This window comes from Sander lucioperca, chromosome 23 (assembly GCF_008315115.2).
Source record: "Sander lucioperca isolate FBNREF2018 chromosome 23, SLUC_FBN_1.2, whole genome shotgun sequence".
In the NCBI taxonomy this organism is placed as follows: Eukaryota; Metazoa; Chordata; class Actinopteri; order Perciformes; family Percidae; genus Sander; species Sander lucioperca.
The window spans coordinates 5,659,639-5,679,638 of NC_050195.1; the positions used below are offsets into that span (position 1 = coordinate 5,659,639).

Consider the following 20,000-nt stretch of genomic DNA (forward strand, 5'->3'; position numbering starts at 1 on the left):
TACCACTAGCTAGTTAACACTATACTCGACAGCAGCTAACGTTAGCCTACCACTAGCTAGTTAACACTATACTCGACAGCAACTAACATTAGCCTACCGCTAGCTAGTTAACACTGTACTCGACAGCAGCTAACGTTAGCCTACCACTAGCTATTTAACACTATACTCGACAGCAGCTAACGTTAGCCTGCTGCTAGCTAGTAGCTGGATTAAACACGTTTACAATGCTGACAGCTAACGCTAAACGGTGTAAAGTTTGTCTGTATTTCACTGTAGAGGATTCAACAGCGGGATGTAACAATCTGCAGCTGCTGTTGTCGGAAAAACACAGACGGTGCGTTCAATGAACCTGGTAATTTACAGCCTCGTGGTGCATTCAAAGTTGTTGTTAAATTCAAATGTGTGACTAGATTAAATATATATTAAACAAATACAAATCTTAAAATCAAGTTCATAAAGTAACTTTCTTTGCATTCATTTGATTCCCAATCAAGATCCACTGGTAAGAATGGCTTTCCATTGTTAATATGGACTTAAAATCAGTTCTGAAATGCAAAATAATAGAATTTTAATCATGTGATAAAACATGAGATTAATCGCGATTAACTAAGACATTCAACGATTAATCGCGATTGAGAAAAAATGTAATCGTTTGACAGCCGTAATAATAACTGAAAGCAATCCAACATTTTATCAGCTCCTCTCTTTTCTCATCTGGATTTTATCAGCTAGACAGTTTCAGGACACCGTGTAGAGAGTTTGTAGTGACTAAAGCCAGCAGAAGCTGTCAAACATGTCCCACTGTTTGTCTGCCTGTGTGTCATTGGGTTCTGTTTGAATTCCTTTGCAGACGCTGCGTTCGGCCGGTAAGACCTACATGGTGTTTTTTGTGGTGGTGATCTTCCTGGGCTCCTTCTACCTGGTCAACCTCATCCTGGCCGTGGTCGCCATGGCGTACGAGGAGCAGAACCAGGCGACCATCGCCGAGGCCTGCCAGAAAGAGCGGGAGTTCCAGGTGGCCATGGAGCGGCTGAAGAAGGAGCAGCAGGTAAACTGAGGCGCTGACTCGATTCAGATTTATGGTTCCTCGGAGGCTCCACGCAGAGCTTTCACCTACGGGAGACGCCTGAAGTTATACGAGCTCTTAGCAGGGCCAGCGTGTGTGTGTGTGTGTGTGTGTGCCTGTGGAGTGTGTGTGTGTGTGTATGTGCCTGTGGAGTGTGTGTGTGTGTGTGTGTGTGTGTGTGTGTGTGTGTGTGTGTGTCTGTGTGTGTGTGTGCCTGTGGAGTGTGTGTGTGTGTGTATGTGCCTGTGGAGTGTGTGTGTGTGTGTGTGTGTCTGTGTGTGTGTGTGCCTGTGGAGTGTGTGTGTGTGTGTATGTGCCTGTGGAGTGTGTGTGTGTGTGTGTGTGTGCCTGTGGAGTGTGTGTGTGTGTGTGTGTGTGTGTGTGTGTGTGTGTGTGTGTGTGTGTGTGCCTGTGGAGTGTGTGTGTGTGTGTGTATGTGCCTGTGGAGTGTGTGTGTGTGTGTGTGTGTCTGTGTGTGTGTGTGCCTGTGGAGTGTGTGTGTGTGTGTATGTGCCTGTGGAGTGTGTGTGTGTGTGTGTGTGTGTGTGCCTGTGGAGTGTGTGTGTGTGTGTGTGTGTGTGTGTGTGTGTGTGTGTGTGTGCCTGTGGAGTGTGTGTGTGTGCCTGTGGAGTGTGTGTGTGTGTGTGTGTGCCTGTGGAGTGTGTGTGTGTGTGTGTGTGTGTGTGTGTGTGTGTGTGTGTGCCTGTGGAGTGTGTGTGTGTGTGTGTGTGTGTGTGTGTGTGTGTGTGTGTGTGTGTGTGTGTGCATGTGCCTGCAGAGTGTGTGTGTGTGTGTGTGTATGTGTGTGTGTGTGTGTGTGTGTGTGTGTGTGTGTGTGTGTGTGTGTGTGTGTGTGTGTGTGTGTGTGTGTGTGTGTGTGTGTGTGTGTGTGTGTGTGTGTGTGTGATTATCTTCAGAGTGACTCTAGAGTCATAGTGAGAGAAATAAAGTGTCTCTGTTCTTTCTGACCACGGTGGGAAATCTGTTCCAGAAGTTTTTCAATCCTTTTTGACGGGTTTTTTTTGCACTTTTTTCGTGTTTTTTTTTGTCAATTTTTACAGCATTTTTTGTAGTTGAAGTTGTTTTAAAACCCTAAAACGCTTTTCATTTGGGGCATTTGAGAAAACATTGTGGGCTGGAGCACCAGAAGCCCCCCCCCGCCCCTGTAGATTTAGAGTATGTATGATTCATACATTTCTAACAAAAGTCTTTTTAATTCTGTTTTTTAATAACTTTTTTGATTGCGTGTTAATTGACACACACACACACTATCTCTTCCACCAGGTTGCCGTTCAGAAACTTCCCGACTCGGACTCGATGATGTCACCAGAGCTCTCCCCGTTCGGCCTGCCATTGGACTGCATGGAGGAGCGGAGGCGGAGTCAGGCGCTGGTGGGCGTGACCGACGTGGAGGCCAACCTATCGGAGGAGAAGCTGCTGCAGGTGGACATGACGGACGGGGGAAAGGTACGCGGAGAAACCTGGCTCTAGGTTATGACAAAAGATGGGGAAGAGACACAAGATAACAATAATATAAAGAGTTTATTACAGAATAGACCATATATATATATATATATATATATATATATATATATATATATATATATATATATATTAGGGGTGGAGCCGAACCCGAATACGGTATTCGGAAAGGCACAAATAACGTGGTTTTTACGAATACTTATTTCGAACAAATACTTTAAAAAATATTTGTATTCGGGAACAAGAAAAACTTGATATCAAAAAGCTGCGTTTCCTCATGAGACCGCAGTACATGCCCGGATGAATGAGTGAGTGAGTGAGTGACGTTCAGGAGTCGGGGGAGGGGAATAGAGTAAAAAGAGGTGACTGACCCAGGCTGCTCCACACAGCAACAGAGAGGGCTCGGCTGAGCGAAAAAACACTTAACTGCATCACTATTTTTGTTGAATAGATTTTTTGTACCTTAACTGGGTTCCAGAGGGAGTTTATAACTTGCGGGAAGCGGAGTTTGATCGGGAGATTATTCCATTACGCTGCATTATTGACGTCTGCAGTCGGGTGCTCTCATGTTCGCTCTGTTTACGTAGCTAGCTCTGTTAGCTCGGTCATTTAGACAATAGGCTGTTGACAGAGTAACGTTAATGTTCGGTTAAAAAGGTAAAAAAGAAATGCTTGTGTAGTTGTTTATGGAAAAACATCAACCAATATTGCATATCCATAATTATTATAATGGATAGAATTAAAGAATACTTACACTATAACGTAAATTAGAAGTGTAACGCAAAAAAACTGGATTTTTACGCCTATTTGGAATTTTACTCGAATACAAATACAAATACTTTTCCCCCCTCAACAAATACAAATACAGATACAAATACCGGCTGCTTTGCACACCCCTAATATATGGTTTAACTAAACAATACAAATGTAAAGTAAAAAGGACATCCGGTGTTGGCAGAGTAGCGCAAAGAAAAGAAAGCGCCCAAAGTCCAGGTGCTCTAAATCAGGCTGCATCACCCGAACCCAATTACAGAGAGCTAGGCATCCTGCACGCTGCCTGCGTGGCGTTTCCGTTGCGTGTCAGTTGCGTGGCGGCTGCGTGGCGTTTTCTATGTCTCTACAAACCAGAAACGTGTCTGACGCGGCGCTGCTGCTGCTGCTAGCCTTGTCTGTACTCATGCATGGATGTTTCCTATTGATAAAATGAAATAGCGTTTTCTTCAACTGTATTGTCAATATTTTTGTGTTTGTACATTTGTTTGCACGTATTTTAATATATATATATATATTTTTATATTTCAATTCCCTTTCCTGAGATAATAAAGTCCATCTCATTGTTTTATCAGAATCAAATTACATTTATGTCTGCATTTATGTCCAAACCTCGAGACTTTCAAACATCAAAATGTCATTTATTAAATGTATTTGTGTCAAGATGACATATAAACATATTTTCCTATTCTATGTTGCCTGGAAATGCTTCCAACACGCTTGCATGTCGCGTGAAAAATAGGCGTTGGTCCTATTTCTAGCATGCACGCTTTTTCGGCGCGGCTCTCGTACTTTCGTGCGTGTCACGCATAGACTGTATATAAGAATGGACCAACAGATCCCGTTGCTCTGGACGGAGACCAGTGAAGGTCGTTAGAAGCACTTTCCCGGTGATGGCTGAGCGTTACTGAGCAGCCTCCAACTGAGCTTGAAGACGTAGATGTGACGTGAGCAACCTGTCTGAAAGTTGGAAGTCTTCTGGTAGCTGTGCCAAGAGAAATCTCAATCATTCCCAATCTAGCAGAGACGGAGAGCGTAGGTATATGTAAGGAGATAACATAGACACAGGCTAATTATTGATCACTAAAATGATAGTTAACATTAGTAATTAAACTTAAACAGCTAATGGAAGTCCAAACTGCCTGAGAGCTTCTCCTGTACTATACGGTAATTCCTCTACTATGAGACAGTAAGTCTCGTGGTTATGACCCAATCGTTAGCCTATTTTTATAAAAACGTCTGCTACGGAGCCATAACGTGAGGTACAAGGTAATGGAGCCTTTTATACATTGTTGTGTTTCTTTAGAAATAAACAATGGACAAATAGAGTCTTTAAACTCTTCAGATGTAAAGTTATTCTCTGTCAAAGTGGCGCCAAAATGAATGGCAGTCAATGGGATGCTAACGGGGGGGTGATCGCTTTGTAGCATTAAAATGGCGCCGTAGGAGGTTCGCGGTCCGAGGAGAAGCTTACCCCCTTGGTGTCACGCAGGCAGTGTGCAGGAGCCCTTACGGTACAGATCCAATTTTTGCGACACGACTGAAGCGTGGTGTCGCGACGTCATACATCCATGGTTGATGCTCCACACCCCTGACCGGCAGCTGATTGGACGAATGCGTGACATGGGTCTGGCTTCTCGAGAATTTGAACAGACTGTCATGGCGGCTCGTTCAGAATACGATCTCATGTTGTACTAAATTAGTTCACCGAAACGTGTTTCTGAAAACATTTTAAGAGAGAAATAGGCCGTGCAGTTGCTGAATCTGTCTTTATTTCAGATCAACAAAGGTCAGTTTGAAAGATTTTCGTCTACTTCTACTGGATAGTCGCGTCGCGTTCAACGGATTAATGTGCATAAAGATGGGCATCGGCGAGCTTTTTGGACGTGCAGCATTTTTTTTAAATGCAGCGCTGCCTTCCCAGGATGCTTAGCGGGCGCGTTAAAGTCGCTTGACGTTCACCCATAGGAATAGAGTGGAGCCCGGCGCGACAGAAGCATCGCACGGCCATGTGGATCTGTACCGTAACCTGTTAACATGAGAGCCGAAATAAAAACGGACACGCCACGCAGCCACTGTGCAGGAGCCTTTAGCGACAAACAGACACGTGCAGCTAGCAGGGGCCGATGCATTTGTTTTATATTTTATTTGTAATATTCTCTACGTCCTCCTCCAGCCGCTGCACCCTCTCCTCGCTCGCTCCTTCTCCACGAGGACTCGGCGAAGCAGTCAGGTTTCCTCCATCTTCAACTTCCGTCTGCGGAGCCGCGGGTCGGAGGGCGAGATGGCCGACGACGAGTACAGCGTCCCGGGGGATGTGGTGGAGGGCGTGAGCGGCCGGACGTACAGCGGCGGCACCTTCAGCGGCATCCTGCCCCACCCGTGGCCCAAACGGCGGCCCAGCACGTTCAGCACCGCCAGCAGGAGCTCCCAGGTGACAGAATGAGACTTTGTTAACCCTCCTGTTGTCGTCGGGTCAAATTTGACCCATTTTCAAAAAGTTTCCATATGAGAAATTTAGGTTTTCTTTCAGACAAATTGTGCAAATAAATAACGTGCATGGTTCACTGCAATGCTCTTAACAAGTTAAATAAATAATCAGTTAATTGAATTTGGGTGTTTAGGTCAATTTTATAGCATTTGAAGAAAAAACTATTGATAAAAGAACGTTGAAAAAAGTGATAAAAATGTCGAAAAAAAGTGACAAATGTCAGAATAAAGTGACACAAATGTTTAAAAAAATGTCAAAAAGTGACAAAAATGTCGAAAAAAAGTGACAAATGTCAGAAAAAGTGACACAAATGTTTAAAAAAATGTCATAAATGTCGAAAAAAAAGTGACAAATGTCAAAAAAAGTGACACAAATGTTTAAAAAAATGTCAAAAAGTGACAAAAATGTCGGAAAAAAGTGACAAATGTCAGAAAAAAGTGACACAAATGTTTAAAAAAATGTCAAAAAGTGACAAAAATGTCAAAAAAAACTGACAAATGTTAAAAAAAAAATAAAAAATTTGGGGAAAAAACCCACACAAACTTCAAAAGGCTCAGAAAAAGTCGACAAACGTTGAAAAAAGTGACAAAAACATCGGGGGAAAGCCACAAAAGTGTCGAAAAAGACGACCAAAATGTTGATAAAAGGTTTTTCATTTAAAATTTTGACTCAGAAAAACAACGCTGGTTGTCAGTTTTTTTTCCTCCATTTTTCATTCAAGCCCAAAATCGGAAATTGGGAAATTGAGTCAGTATTTCTGTTTTTTTCATTTAGGTTTTGGAAACGAGTATTGAGAAAACAAGTCATTATTTGTTATTTTGATTTGTGATTTCATTTTAAAAAATTAATAACATTTTTGGGGCTCGACCTCATTAATTTTATCCGCCAACGTAGATTTTTACTCGCCAGTGGCGGCTGCTAATTTTAGACCTGGCTGCCAAATCTCTGCGGTGTTCATAAAAGGTCTACACACAAACATTTTATCCCTGTGTGTGTGTGTGTGTGTGTGTGTGTGTGTGTGTGTGTGTGTGTGTGTTTCAGGTATTTTATCCAACCCTAAACGTCAACGGGAAGCTGTTTGTTGCCATGGACCAGAATGGGGTTTCCCCACCAACGCTGCAGGGGCAGCTGCCCGCCTGCACCATGGAGAAGGTCAAAGAGGAGAGCGTGAGTACAGCGTGTGTGTGTCTGTGTGTGTGTGTGTGTGTGTGTGTGTGTGCGTGTGTGCGTGTGCGTGTCAGTGGAAACAATGGTGGAGACTTCAGCCATTCAATGCTCAGACATGTGAATTATGAATCAGCACTTTGCATAACTCCACTGTGATATCATGGGCTAAAGACACACTCATATCTAACATCTCAGATAACACCGCTGTGGTATTCCCCCCCATCTGTACACACACACACACACACACACACACACACACACACACAAACACACACTTTAATATCCAAACACACATTGTGTCCCTGCTATGGCACATCAGGGATTTTAAGCCACACATACCAGCACAGACACGTTACTGAGGTGTCCTTCCTTTATACACACACACACACACACACACACACACACACACACAGTTATCCGACTATTTCCCAAAAAAATTCCCAAACTTGCTTTTTTCTTTATCTGTAAACCCTCGACACAGACGCACCATCGCTGATATTTTTTTACATTTCAGTAGTTGCGGTTCCTTCAAAGTCACATTATTATTTTTTATAACCAAGAACTATGGATTCATGTATGACCACGTACTGTAAGATCTGTCTGGTTTTCCGCTTCCACCTCTGTCAGTCAACGCAAACCGCCCCTAAACACACCCTTTATTTAAAGTTATTGAAAGAAATTCTGGTACAGGATATAAAATCCTCTATTCCAGACTCAAGCAACACAAAACAAATATATTTTTATATATATATATATATATTCACATTTTAACATGTTTTCATAAAACACATTAATTTCATGAGTGAAATGTTTTAACAATTCATAAATAAGTTACATAAATTACTGACAAGCTTTATGATTATAGTAATCTGACTCCACCAGATGGATTGCTTGGCATTTTCTCGGCATATCCATCTGGGAACTTTCTGTTGGAGAACTTTTGGGAAGGGGCGAAAATCCTGGTTAGCTGATTGGATAAACCATCTGTCTATCACCACCTATGTTGGTGATAGACGGGCCAAATCAACCAATCAGATCAACGAAGCTAGCTAAGTTAGCGAAGCTAGCTAAGTTAGCGAAGCTAGCTAAGTTAGCGCAGCTAGCGTTAGTTTGGCTTCAAGGACCTTGCGGTTCTTCTAATGCCATCGTTTAACATACAATTAAGTTAGGTAACGTAGCTAACGTTAGCTAACGTTTTTAAACTTACCATTTGTATGTGACATGAACCTCATCAACAACAATCCCCACCAAGTTTTCACGGTACACGTCTGAAGAAGAGCAAAAACATGTTTTCCTCCGATTAAAGCCTCCAGTGCCGTTTTTTGCTCTTGTTTCAATAAAGGAATACTTTCTAATTCGGATAAAACTTGCGCGATAGCTACGCTCATCTCATCCGTGGAAGCCGCCACGTTGTTTGGACTGAACAGTTGCTTCTCGTTGCGTCACACCTAAACCCGCCTCAAAACCAACGCTGATTGGTCGGTCGTTTGGCGAACGGCTCCAAATTTTCTCTATCGCAAGATGCCAGACTGATCTGCGAGTGGAAAACTGGAACTTGCGAGATCAGGACGCTCTCACGGGGCTACGATTATACGTTACTCCTGCAAAATGCATCCAACCTTTTCTTAAAAGAGTTAATTGAAGGGGAACGCACAACTTCTTCTGGAAGCTCGCTCCATAATTTTACCGAACGTGTGTGAAAAAGTTCTTTCTCTTTTCAGACAGGCATGTTCTAGGGCAGGGATCTTCAACAGGGGGTCCGGGACCCCTAGGGGGTCCTCAGAGTCACTTCAGGGGTGCCTCCAAATTATTGTTAATTTTTGAAATTTTTTTCAAAAATTAAAAAGTCTTAACATCATTCCAACATATTTTTAGCAAATATAAATCCCCATTGATGGTAGGCTTACTGGCCAATAATGTAGTCACTAAGGCAGCCATCCACAGGTACAGTTCATGCCAAAGCATTGACTGTTCCACATGTGTGTTTAACATTAAAACATGATTTATGAAATCATGCCAACAATTTTAAGGCTATTTGAATAGCTTAGTATTCTATGCAAAAAAAAAAGTATCTATCTAGCTTTAGGCCGCCCTAAAAGTTATTGTAGGACCAGATTAATATGCAACTTCATTTCATACAATATATGTAGTAGGGGGTCCCCGATCCAAGTCTCGGTCTCAACCCCTCAAAGTCTTGGTCTTGTCTCGGTCTCAACCCCCCAAAGTCTCGGTCTCAACCCCTCAAAGTCTCGGTCTCAACCCCTTAAAGTCTCGGTCTTGTCTCGGTCTCAGCCCTTCAAAGTCTCGGTCTTGACTCGGTCTCGATGCGCTCTGGTCTTGGTGATGTCTCGGTTTAGGTGGTCTTGATTCCAACACTGCATCAGACTCTCACACTGCAAATATTTTATATTTTCTCAGTGTTTTGCACCGAGGCTGTTAACCTCCTGTAAATCAGCTGTGTGCCTGGAAACACACACCAACGCACGCTCACACGTACCCACGCATGCACGGACGGACGAACACACACACACACACACACACACACACACACATCCTGTGTTCTGTCCTTTCAGAAACAAACAGCAGAGATGATAATCGGATCACCCTCAAACGGCATGACTCAGTGACCAAACACACACAAACAGAGTGTGTGTGTGTATGTGTGTGTGTGTGTGTGTCAGACGTTTTCTCTCAGTGGTTCATGGTGTTTCTCAGGAACACACACTCGCACATGCGGTTGAGAATTAGTGAAAACCAATTTCCCTCATTGGACAGTAAATATCCATCTGTCTGTCTGTCTGTCTATCTATCTATCTACGTATCTATCTATCTATCTATCTATCTATCTACGTATCTATCTACGTATCTATCTATCTATCTACGTATCTATCTATCTATCTATCTATCTATCTATCTATCTACGTATCTATCTATCTATCTATCTATCTATCTACGTATCTATCTATCTATCTATCTACGTATCTATCTATCTACGTATCTATCTATCTATCTATCTATCTATCTACGTATCTATCTATCTATCTATCTACGTATCTATCTATCTATCTATCCATCTACGTATCTATCTATCTATCTATCTATCTATCTATCTATCTACGTATCTATCTATCTATCTATCTACGTATCTATCTATCTATCTATCCATCTATCTATCTACGTATCTATCTATCTATCTACGTATCTATCTATCTATCTATCCATCTATCTATCTACGTATCTATCATCTATCTACGTATCTACGTATCTATCTATCTATCTATCTATCTATCTATCTATCTATCTATCTATCTATCTACGTATCTATCTATCTATCTATCTATCTATCTATCTATCTATCTATCTATCTATCTATCTATCTACGTATCTATCTATCTATCTATCTATCTATCTATCTACGTATCTATCTATCTATCTATCTATCTATCTATCTATCTATCTATCTACGTATCTATCTACGTATCTATCTATCTATCTATCTATCTACGTATCTATCTATCTATCTATCCATCTATCTATCTACGTATCTATCTATCTATCTACGTATCTATCTATCTATCTATCCATCTATCTATCTACGTATCTATCATCTATCTACGTATCTACGTATCTATCTATCTATCTATCTATCTATCTATCTACGTATCTATCTATCTATCTATCTATCTATCTATCTATCTATCTATCTATCTATCTACGTATCTATCTATCTATCTATCTATCTACGTATCTATCTATCTATCTATCTATCTATCTATCTATCTATCTATCTATCTATCTATCTATCTATCTACGTATCTATCTACGTATCTATCTATATCTATCTATCTATCTATCTATCTACGTATCTATCTATCTATCTGTCTATCTATCTGTCTGTCTGTCTACGTATCTGTCTGTCTGTCTGTCTTTCTACGTATCTGTCCATCTGTCATGGAGCTCGTAGCCAGCCGGCGTCACGTGACCAACCGCCGGTCTCCTAATTTCGTAGGATATCATACGTTTTGGTGTGCATATATTTTCCTACGATATCTTGCGGACCCGTTCAAGGGGAATGCGTTGAACTGGGAAATTATCTTGCAGTACAGCGTCACTTAAAACTCTCAGACAAACAGTTTCCGATGTTGAAACTTCCAGAAGAACGTTAGAAAAAGCTGCACCTGGAAGCTAGACGGATCCGCGTCACCAGGGACTAGATTTATTTTAATACTTGTTTGTCAGTTTTTCTCCCGTCAGACAGCAGGTTAAAGTATCATGAGGACAAACACAGCAGCTCCAGGCCTGAAGGAGTTCCTTTCCTCCACCGGCTGACACCTACACCGTTATATAACCAGAACAAGAAGAAGTTAAATAATACATTTGTACTAAAAACCACATCAGCTGTCAGGGTCACGATGGAGGTTCAGGTCTATAGACACCAGAGTTGAGCAAGTTAAAGGAGAATTCCGGTCAATTTCAACACGTAGCTCTGTTGTTTTTAAATTTGGAGTGCTGGCAGTAGCAAGAAAAACTAAAACAATCGGTGCTGCCTACACCGTGTTATCCTCCTGCTAGCGTTAGCACCAAACAGGCTTAAACAGGGCAAGTTTTAAACTTGTTTTTAGCCTCTAAACATGTTCAAAATGTCATTAAAAGTGCCTCCCCATGTGCAGTGATTCCTTCTGAGTGAACACAGTGAATCTGACTGCAGTAGATGTGAAAGAAATGCATGAAAGTTCTGCTAATTCAGCTCAGCTCAGAAAAGAGATACAACAAAAATATGTAGGCTATTCATTTAATGATTAAATAAGGTAGTGTCTCCAAACTTACCTCAATTATAACTTGTTTCCTGCTTCACATGGGTAGGCACTTTTAATGACATTTTGAACATGTTAAGAGGCTAAAGACAAGTTTAAAACTTGCCCTGTTTAAGCCTGTTGGGTGCTATTGCTAGCAGGAGGATAACACGGTGTAGGCAGCACCGATTGGTTTCATTTTTCTCGCTACTGACAGCACTCCAAATTTAAAAACAACAGAGCTACGTGTTGAATTCTCCTTTAAGGCAGTTACACATCTGGCCGATAATCGGCCGTTGGACAGTCTGGCGAGGTCGGTGACTGGAGTCTGGTCGGTGTGTTCCGTGCCGTCGTCCGTTGGAGGAGCCGTCAGCCTTCATTTTGGCCGACCTGACATATTCAGTCGGAGACAGGGCAGTCGGGACTCACCCGGAAATGGCGAGCGGATGAGCCTCTCAAAATCTGACGAAAATCTGTTAAACTGACCTTTGTCGATCTGAAATGAAGACAGATTCAGCAACTGCACGGCCTATTTCTCTCTTAAAATGTTTTCAGAAACACCTTTCGGTGAACTATTTTAGTACAATATGAGATCGTATTCTGAATGAGTCGCCATTAATGGCCGGTTGAAAAATCCAGAATCCGGAAGCAGCAGCCAGACACGTGACGCGTTCGTCCAATCAGCTGCCAGTTTTGATTTTTGGGCGACAATACAGATTAGCGCCGCCTGCTGTTATGGAGACGTATTCCGTCTCTTCGGTGTGTTCTGAGGCACTTTTAAGACCAACTCGGGGAGACTGATCAGTCCGACTGCCTTTTCTGCCGACGGTCGGCCATCTGGTTGTGTAACGGCTTTTACTTGTTCTTTGGTCTGTGGCCCAACAGGTAGATTTGCTCTCCAAGCTAACGTTAGTCAACGTGTTGACATATAAAAGCATCAAACGTGCATTTTAGATGAAGGAGACGTTTGCTCAGCGCCGTTAAACTGTATGTACGGGACGCAAGAGTGTTCTACCTGGAAGTTATTGTAAACAAACATTGTGAGTGGCTCTTTTGGATATCGGCAATTCGAATCAATTACCTTTACATTTTTGGAGACACTGTGATTGAGTTGAAGGTCCCATGGCATGAAAATTTCCCTTTATGAGGTTTTTTAACATTAATATGAGTTCCCCCAGCCTGCCTATGGTCCCCCAGTGGCTAGAAATGGTGATAGGTGTAAACCCACCTATATAAAAGAGACTTCAGATACAGTATTAGGGGACCACTAAGGTCTATATTAAAGAGACTTCAGATACAGTATTAGGGGACCACTAAGGTCCATATAAAAGAGACTTCAGATACAGTATTAGGGGACCACTAAGGTCTATATAAAAGAGACTTCAGATACAGTATTAGGGGACCACTAAGGTCTATATAAAAGAGACTTCAGATACAGTATTAGGGACCACTAAGGTCTATATAAAAGAGACTTCAGATACAGTATTAGGGGACCACTAAGGTCTATATAAAAGCATCCAAAAGCAGCATGTCATGGGACCTTTAAGTAGCTATGCTGAAATATTTGATTAATGTTCATTTTGATGAGGTGTCAGAAAAACAGCCCTGTTTTTCAGCTTTGTGGCGATGCATTTTCCAGTTGATCCAAGAGGCTTTTTAAAGATTTAATTTAGCTTCATCATTCAGTTCATCACAAAAAAACGACAAACAAAGCAACGTAAAAAGCCACAAAAACGGGATATGAACACAAAAAACCTAACACATGAATATCATCAAACACACACACACACACACACACACACACACACACACACACACACATACAGAGACACATAGACACACATACAGACGCAAACACACACACATACACACACACATACACACACACACACACACACACACACACACACACACACACACACACAGAAATGATCTCATGGTTAATGAGGCTAACCATCATAACACACTCTCTCCTTTTCCGACTCTCTCGCACAAACAAAGCCGGTGTCCCCCTGGGGACACACACACACGGTTACACAATCCCCCATCGACACACAAGCACACACACACACACACACACACACACACACACACACACACACGGTTACACAATCCCCCATCGACACACAAGCACACAAGCACACAAGCCCACACACACACACACACACACACACACACACACACACACACACACAGTTACACAATCTCCCATCGACACACACGCACATACACACGCGCGTGGAACATATAGATATTTGCATGACGTTACTAGGGTTGCAAAGGGGCGAAAATTTTCCGGTAACTTTCCAGAAACATTTCAATTTGGAAACTTTCATGGGAATTAATGGAAATTGTGAGAATGAATGGGAAATGTTGGGTAATTTATACAAACTCCATCTTATACAAACATAAATATAAACATTTTGTTTGGTAATAAGCAGACAGGCATATACAGTGAATACAAAGGTTGAGTTATTCATCAGTAGAACTTTGATATTCTTTCATTGAACAACAAAAAAAATGTATGTTGAATAAAATAAACACGTAAGTTAATAATAGCAATGAGTTATGTATCCCCCCCCAAAAAAAAAAAAAAATTAAAAACTAAATGTTGGCCAGTACGTAGTAGCCTATGCTGATTATTGCATGTGTGCATGTCATTGACGAATATAGGGAGGACATTCAAATGAAGTTGCATTAAATCAGGCTGTTTTAACCAAGATTATGCTGCAAGATGGGGTTTTTTCAACTACATTTAAGCTCCCTGTTATAGACTAACAGTATTATAACAAGCAATATTAAAAAATATCTACTTAATTCCCATTAATTCCAGTTTATTCCCATGGAAAGTTTCCAACTTTTTTTTCCCAATTCCTGGAATTTTGCAGCCCTAGACGTTAGACACACTAATGTGAAAAACAGAAGTACTGGCACTTATTTCTGTGTGCTTCCAGCACTGCTGTGGGGAAACATTTCATGTCCTTACAGATGAATGGATGAAAACTCCTGCACAGTTCCGAGCAGTAATGTTGTGCCGTAACAGGCGGACCTTCTCTGCAGGGCTTGTGTGGGAGGTCTTCAGTTTATAGTTTCATGTTTTGACATGAAGTATTTCTGCTTCCTCGTGTCCTTGAAGAACACGAACCTGTCGTCCCGCTGCTCAGCCTGATGGAGAGGCGAGTGGGAGGTGGAGGAGGACACAGAAATGTAACCAAGGCAACCCCCCAGCAGCTAACGGAAGCTGCATTAGTGCACGGCCGGCTGCTGTTAGAGTGTGTGTGTGTGTGTGTGTGTGTGTGTGTGTGTTTCCCTGTGTTTGTGTGTTGCCGTGGTGCTTCCCTGCCTCACATGCAGACAGGATGTAGGTGTTGTGTGGGCGGTGGCCTTCAGGCCCATGCGTCATGTCTCATTGGAGGAGCATTTACCAGGACCAGTTTTGCACTTACACCTGCGCAAATTAGATGCATTAACGTTCATGTCTGAGAGGGCTGAGAGGTCTTAAACCACCCCATGGATCGCTGCCGGCTTCATCTCCATCGGTTAAAGATGTTACAACCTACATAACTTTATTTCAAAGTTAAAGCGTCATACAAGTTTTTTTTACCTGGACCCTTATTTTCCCCAATGCGTCAGTGTCTTATTGAATAATGTGAACAAAAATCTTTGAAATTATAACTGGTCAGTGGTCAGAAAATTTCTCCAGAATGCAGGAAATTAAGTGTTAAGTGGAGTTTCTTTCAACCAAACTGTCAAAGAAATTACAAAAACGCAGATAAAAAAAACCCGTCAAAATGGCGGCCTATAGCTCATCTGGTAGAGCGCGCGCCCCCATGTAGGCTCAGTCCTTGCCAGCGGCCCGGGTTCAAATCCGACCCATGGCCCTTTTCCCTTTGCTGCATGTCATCCCCAAGGGAGTGATCTTCTCCTCAGAACGCGTAGCTCCTATGGCGCCATTTTGATGCTACCAAGCCATCACCCCCCGTTAGCATCCCATTGACTGCCATTCATTTTGACGTCACTTTGACAGAGAATAACTTTACATCTGAAGAGTTTAAAGACTCTATTTGTCCATTGTTTATTTCTAAAGAAACACGACAATGTATAAAAGGCTCCATTACCTTGTACCTCACGTTATGGCTCCCTAGCAGACGTTTTTATAAAAATAGGCTAACGATTGGGTCAAAACCACGAGACTTACTGTCTCATAGTAGAGGAATTACCGTATAGTACAGGAGAAGCTCTCAGGCAGTTTGGACTTCCATTAGCTGTTTAAGTTTAATTACTAATGTTAACTATCATTTTAGTGATCAATAATTAGCCTGTGTCCATGTTATCTCCTTACATATACCTACGCTCTCCGTCTCTGCTAGATTGGGAATGATTGAGATTTCTCTTGGCACAGCTACCAGAAGACTTCCAACTTTCAGACAGGTTGCTCACGTCACATCTACGTCTTCAAGCTCAGTTGGAGGCTGCTCAGTAACACTCAGCCATCACCGGGAAAGATCTTCTAATATCCTTCACTGGTCTCCGTCCAGAGACACGGGATCTGATGGTCCATTTATATATGTCAATGGTCATCCCCCCTCTCTCTCCCCCGTTTCCTGTATCTCTTCAGCTGTTCTAAATAAAGGAAAAATCCCCAAAAATATCTTTAAAAAATTGACAAAACGTCTGGAAAAGTGAACATAAACTTGGAAAAAAATCAACAAAAGTGACAAGTTTCAAAAAAGAACAACAAAATGTTGAACAAAAAGTTTTAATTTTAAAATTTTGACCCAGAAAAACAAAATGTTGCATGGTCAACAGGCGCTCCAACATACAGAGGGTGAATACAGGTGCAGCTGTCATGGGCAGGATGAGAAAGAAAGTGTTTTTTGAACATGAAAGCATAGTCCTAGTAACAACACAAAATACAAGAATGAATCTGAAAATGCTATATAATAGTTCCCCTTTAAGCTCGCCTCCTGGGACGCCATCCTCTCTCAAAGCGGCGCTCGCTTAATTATGCATAACTTTAAGCCTGAATGTAATTTATCTGGGTGAGCTATAAAAACATTCACTCCCTGTACAGGAGTCATGAAACTTAGCTTTAGAGATCAAAATCATTTTTTGTACCAGGCTGTAAACATGTTAAACTCTGCTGTGAAGTCGTACTAGAGATGCACGATAGACCGGCCGGTGACCGGAATTGGCCGGTTTTCACCATAGACTGTATATAAGAATGGACCAACAGATCCCGTGTCTCTGGACGGAGACCAGTGAAGGATATTAGAAGATCTTTCCCGGTGATGGCTGAGCGTTACTGAGCAGCCTCCAACTGAGCTTGAAGACGTAGATGTGACGTGAGCAACCTGTCTGAAAGTTGGAAGTCTTCTGGTAGCTGTGCCAAGAGAAATCTCAATCATTCCCAATCTAGCAGAGACGGAGAGCGTAGGTATATGTAAGGAGATAACATAGACACAGGCTAATTATTGATCACTAAAATGATAGTTAACATTAGTAATTAAACTTAAACAGCTAATGGAAGTCCAAACTGCCTGAGAGCTTCTCCTGTACTATACGGTAATTCCTCTACTATGAGACAGTAAGTCTCGTGGTTATGACCCAATCGTTAGCCTATTTTTATAAAAACGTCTGCTACGGAGCCATAACGTGAGGTACAAGGTAATGGAGCCTTTTATACATTGTCGTGTTTCTTTAGAAATAAACAATGGACAAATAGAGTTTTTAAACGTTTCAGATGTAAAGTTATTCTCTGTCAAAGTGGCGCCAAAATGAATGGCAGTCAATGGGATGCTAACGGGAGGTGATCGCTTTGTAGCATCAAAATGGCGCCATAGGAGGTTTGCGGTCCGAGGAGAAGCTTACCCCCTTGGTTTTCACGTGCTCGGCCATGACCGGCGACCGGCAGGTCAGTCTGACATATGGTGATTTCATGCCGGTCAACGCTCCAATTAACTGACAACATAAGTTATACCAGTTACAGTTCTCAAGGACGCACCCACACATGGACGCCACAGCACGGCCGCCACAGCACGGCCTCTTTCTCCTTTCTCTCAACTTTTCCGCCGTGTGTGGCGCGTACCCGCTCGCGGTGTGAAGCGCGTGTCCACGCTATTCTCCCACATGTAGGAACCTCGTGAATTAACCTGCAACATGTCAGCTGTTTGGGAATTCTTCAGCGTGTGTGCAGAAGATAACAAGTTTGCAACATGCAACACCTGCAAGGAGAAAGTAGGGCGTGGAGGGACGACACCAAAAACCTAAATCACATTTTTTTAGTTGGATATTGATGTGAAAAGAAGGAAATGGTTCCAACATTGCACTTTAGATGTGTGTGAATGTCCCACACCAGGAGTAATTTATATAGTTCTATTTTATAGTGATCCATTATCTGTTCAAAAAATGTTCTATTAAAGAAAACATAGAAAATAAATATGTGTGTGTGCTGTAAAGTGGTTAGAAAAAATTAAATCGGAATCGGCTAAAATCGGTATCGGCTGGCCTAACTCAAAGAAAATCAGAAATCGGAATCGGCCTAGAAAGTTGTAATCGGTGCAGCTCTAAGTCGTACATTTTGACATGGCGGTCTATGGGGATTGACTCGCTTTTGGAGTCAGCCTCCATAGCGTAGTATTGGGCACCATGAAAAGGTACGTGTAAAGGCTTTAGGCTGCCGTACACGTTATTGTAGGCCCAGTATGTTGAGCAACTTAATTGTACAAAATGTACAAGGGGTTTCCTGCTCGTCACTCTCTTAGCATTTAGAGTCCTTGGTGTAAAAAAGTCCCCTGCACTAAAGGGCTTCAAAGATACTATTAAATGTTTTTTTGCAAGTTCAACACTCACGCCAAAAACACAGTTACCACGAGCCGCAAGTGAATTTGTCAAACCAGGTAGGAAATCAAACGCAGGAAGGCCACAGGAAGGCTGGATACTTTACAAAATAAAACAGATTTCAAAATAAAATACCCAGGTTTATGTCTGTCTTGACTTCTCAGCTGTCTAGGGCGAGGCAGGCGATCAGGCACACAGAGAGACAGACAGACAGACAGACAGACAGATACACAGGCAGACAGACAGACACAGGCAGACAGACAGACAGACAGACAGATACACAGGCAGACAGACAGAGACACAGACAGACAGACAGGCAGACAGAGAGACAGAGACACAGGCAGGCAGACAGACAGATACACAGGCAGACAGACAGAGACACAGACAGACAGACAGGCAGACAGACAGAGAGACAGAGACACAGGCAGGCAGACAGACAGATACACAGGCAGACAGACAGAGACACAGGCAGACAGACAGACAGACAGGCAGACAGACAGGCAGACAGACAGAGACACAGGCAGACAGACAGAGACGCAGGCAGACAGACAGGCAGACAGAGAGACAGAGACACAGGCAGGCAGACAGACAGAGACACAGGCAGACAGACAGACAGACAGGCAGACAGACAGGCAGACAGACAGAGACACAGGCAGACAGACAGAGACGCAGGCAGACAGACAGAGACACAGACAGACAGACAGGCAGACAGAGAGACAGAGACACAGGCAGGCAGACAGACAGATACACAGGCAGACAGACAGAGACACAGACAGACAGACAGGCAGACAGAGAGACAGAGACACAGGCAGGCAGACAGACAGATACACAGGCAGACAGACAGAGACACAGACAGACAGACAGGCAGACAGAGAGACAGAGACACAGGCAGGCAGACAGATACAGGCACACAGACAGACACAGGCAGATACACAGGCAGACAGACAGGCAGACAGACAGAGACACAGGCAGGCAGGCAGGCAGACAGACAGACAGACAGAAAGGCAGACAGACAGACAGACAGAGACACAGGCAGACAGACAGACAGGCAGGCAGACAGACAGAGACACAGGCAGACAGACAGAGACACAGGCAGGCAGACAGACAGACAAACAGAGACACAGGCAGGCAGGCAGACAGACAGAGACACAGGCAGACAGACAGACAGACAGACAGACAGAGACACAGGCAGGCAGACAGACAGACAGACAGAGACACAGGCAGGCAGGCAGACAGACAGAGACACAGGCAGACAGACAGACAGACAGACAGAGACACAGGCAGGCAGGCAGACAGACAGACAGACAGACAGACAGACAGAGACAGACACACGAGGAGAGAGAACTGTAGAGCGGAGAGGATCAGGATCGCTTTGTGACCGGCGCGGAGA

At 42.9% G+C, this 20,000-nt stretch overlaps 1 protein-coding gene across 1 annotated transcript in view; it reads left to right on the plus strand.

The window, feature by feature from the left end:
- LOC116053736 (sodium channel protein type 3 subunit alpha-like) overlaps positions 1–20,000 on the plus strand; it is a 206,873-nt gene that overhangs the window by 159,704 nt on the left and 27,169 nt on the right. The window contains exons 11-14 of the mRNA XM_035998170.1: positions 851–1,048; positions 2,351–2,533; positions 5,496–5,753; positions 6,852–6,977. Coding sequence (XP_035854063.1) covers positions 851–1,048; positions 2,351–2,533; positions 5,496–5,753; positions 6,852–6,977 — 765 coding nt within the window. The remainder of the gene's footprint in view (positions 1–850; positions 1,049–2,350; positions 2,534–5,495; positions 5,754–6,851; positions 6,978–20,000) is intronic.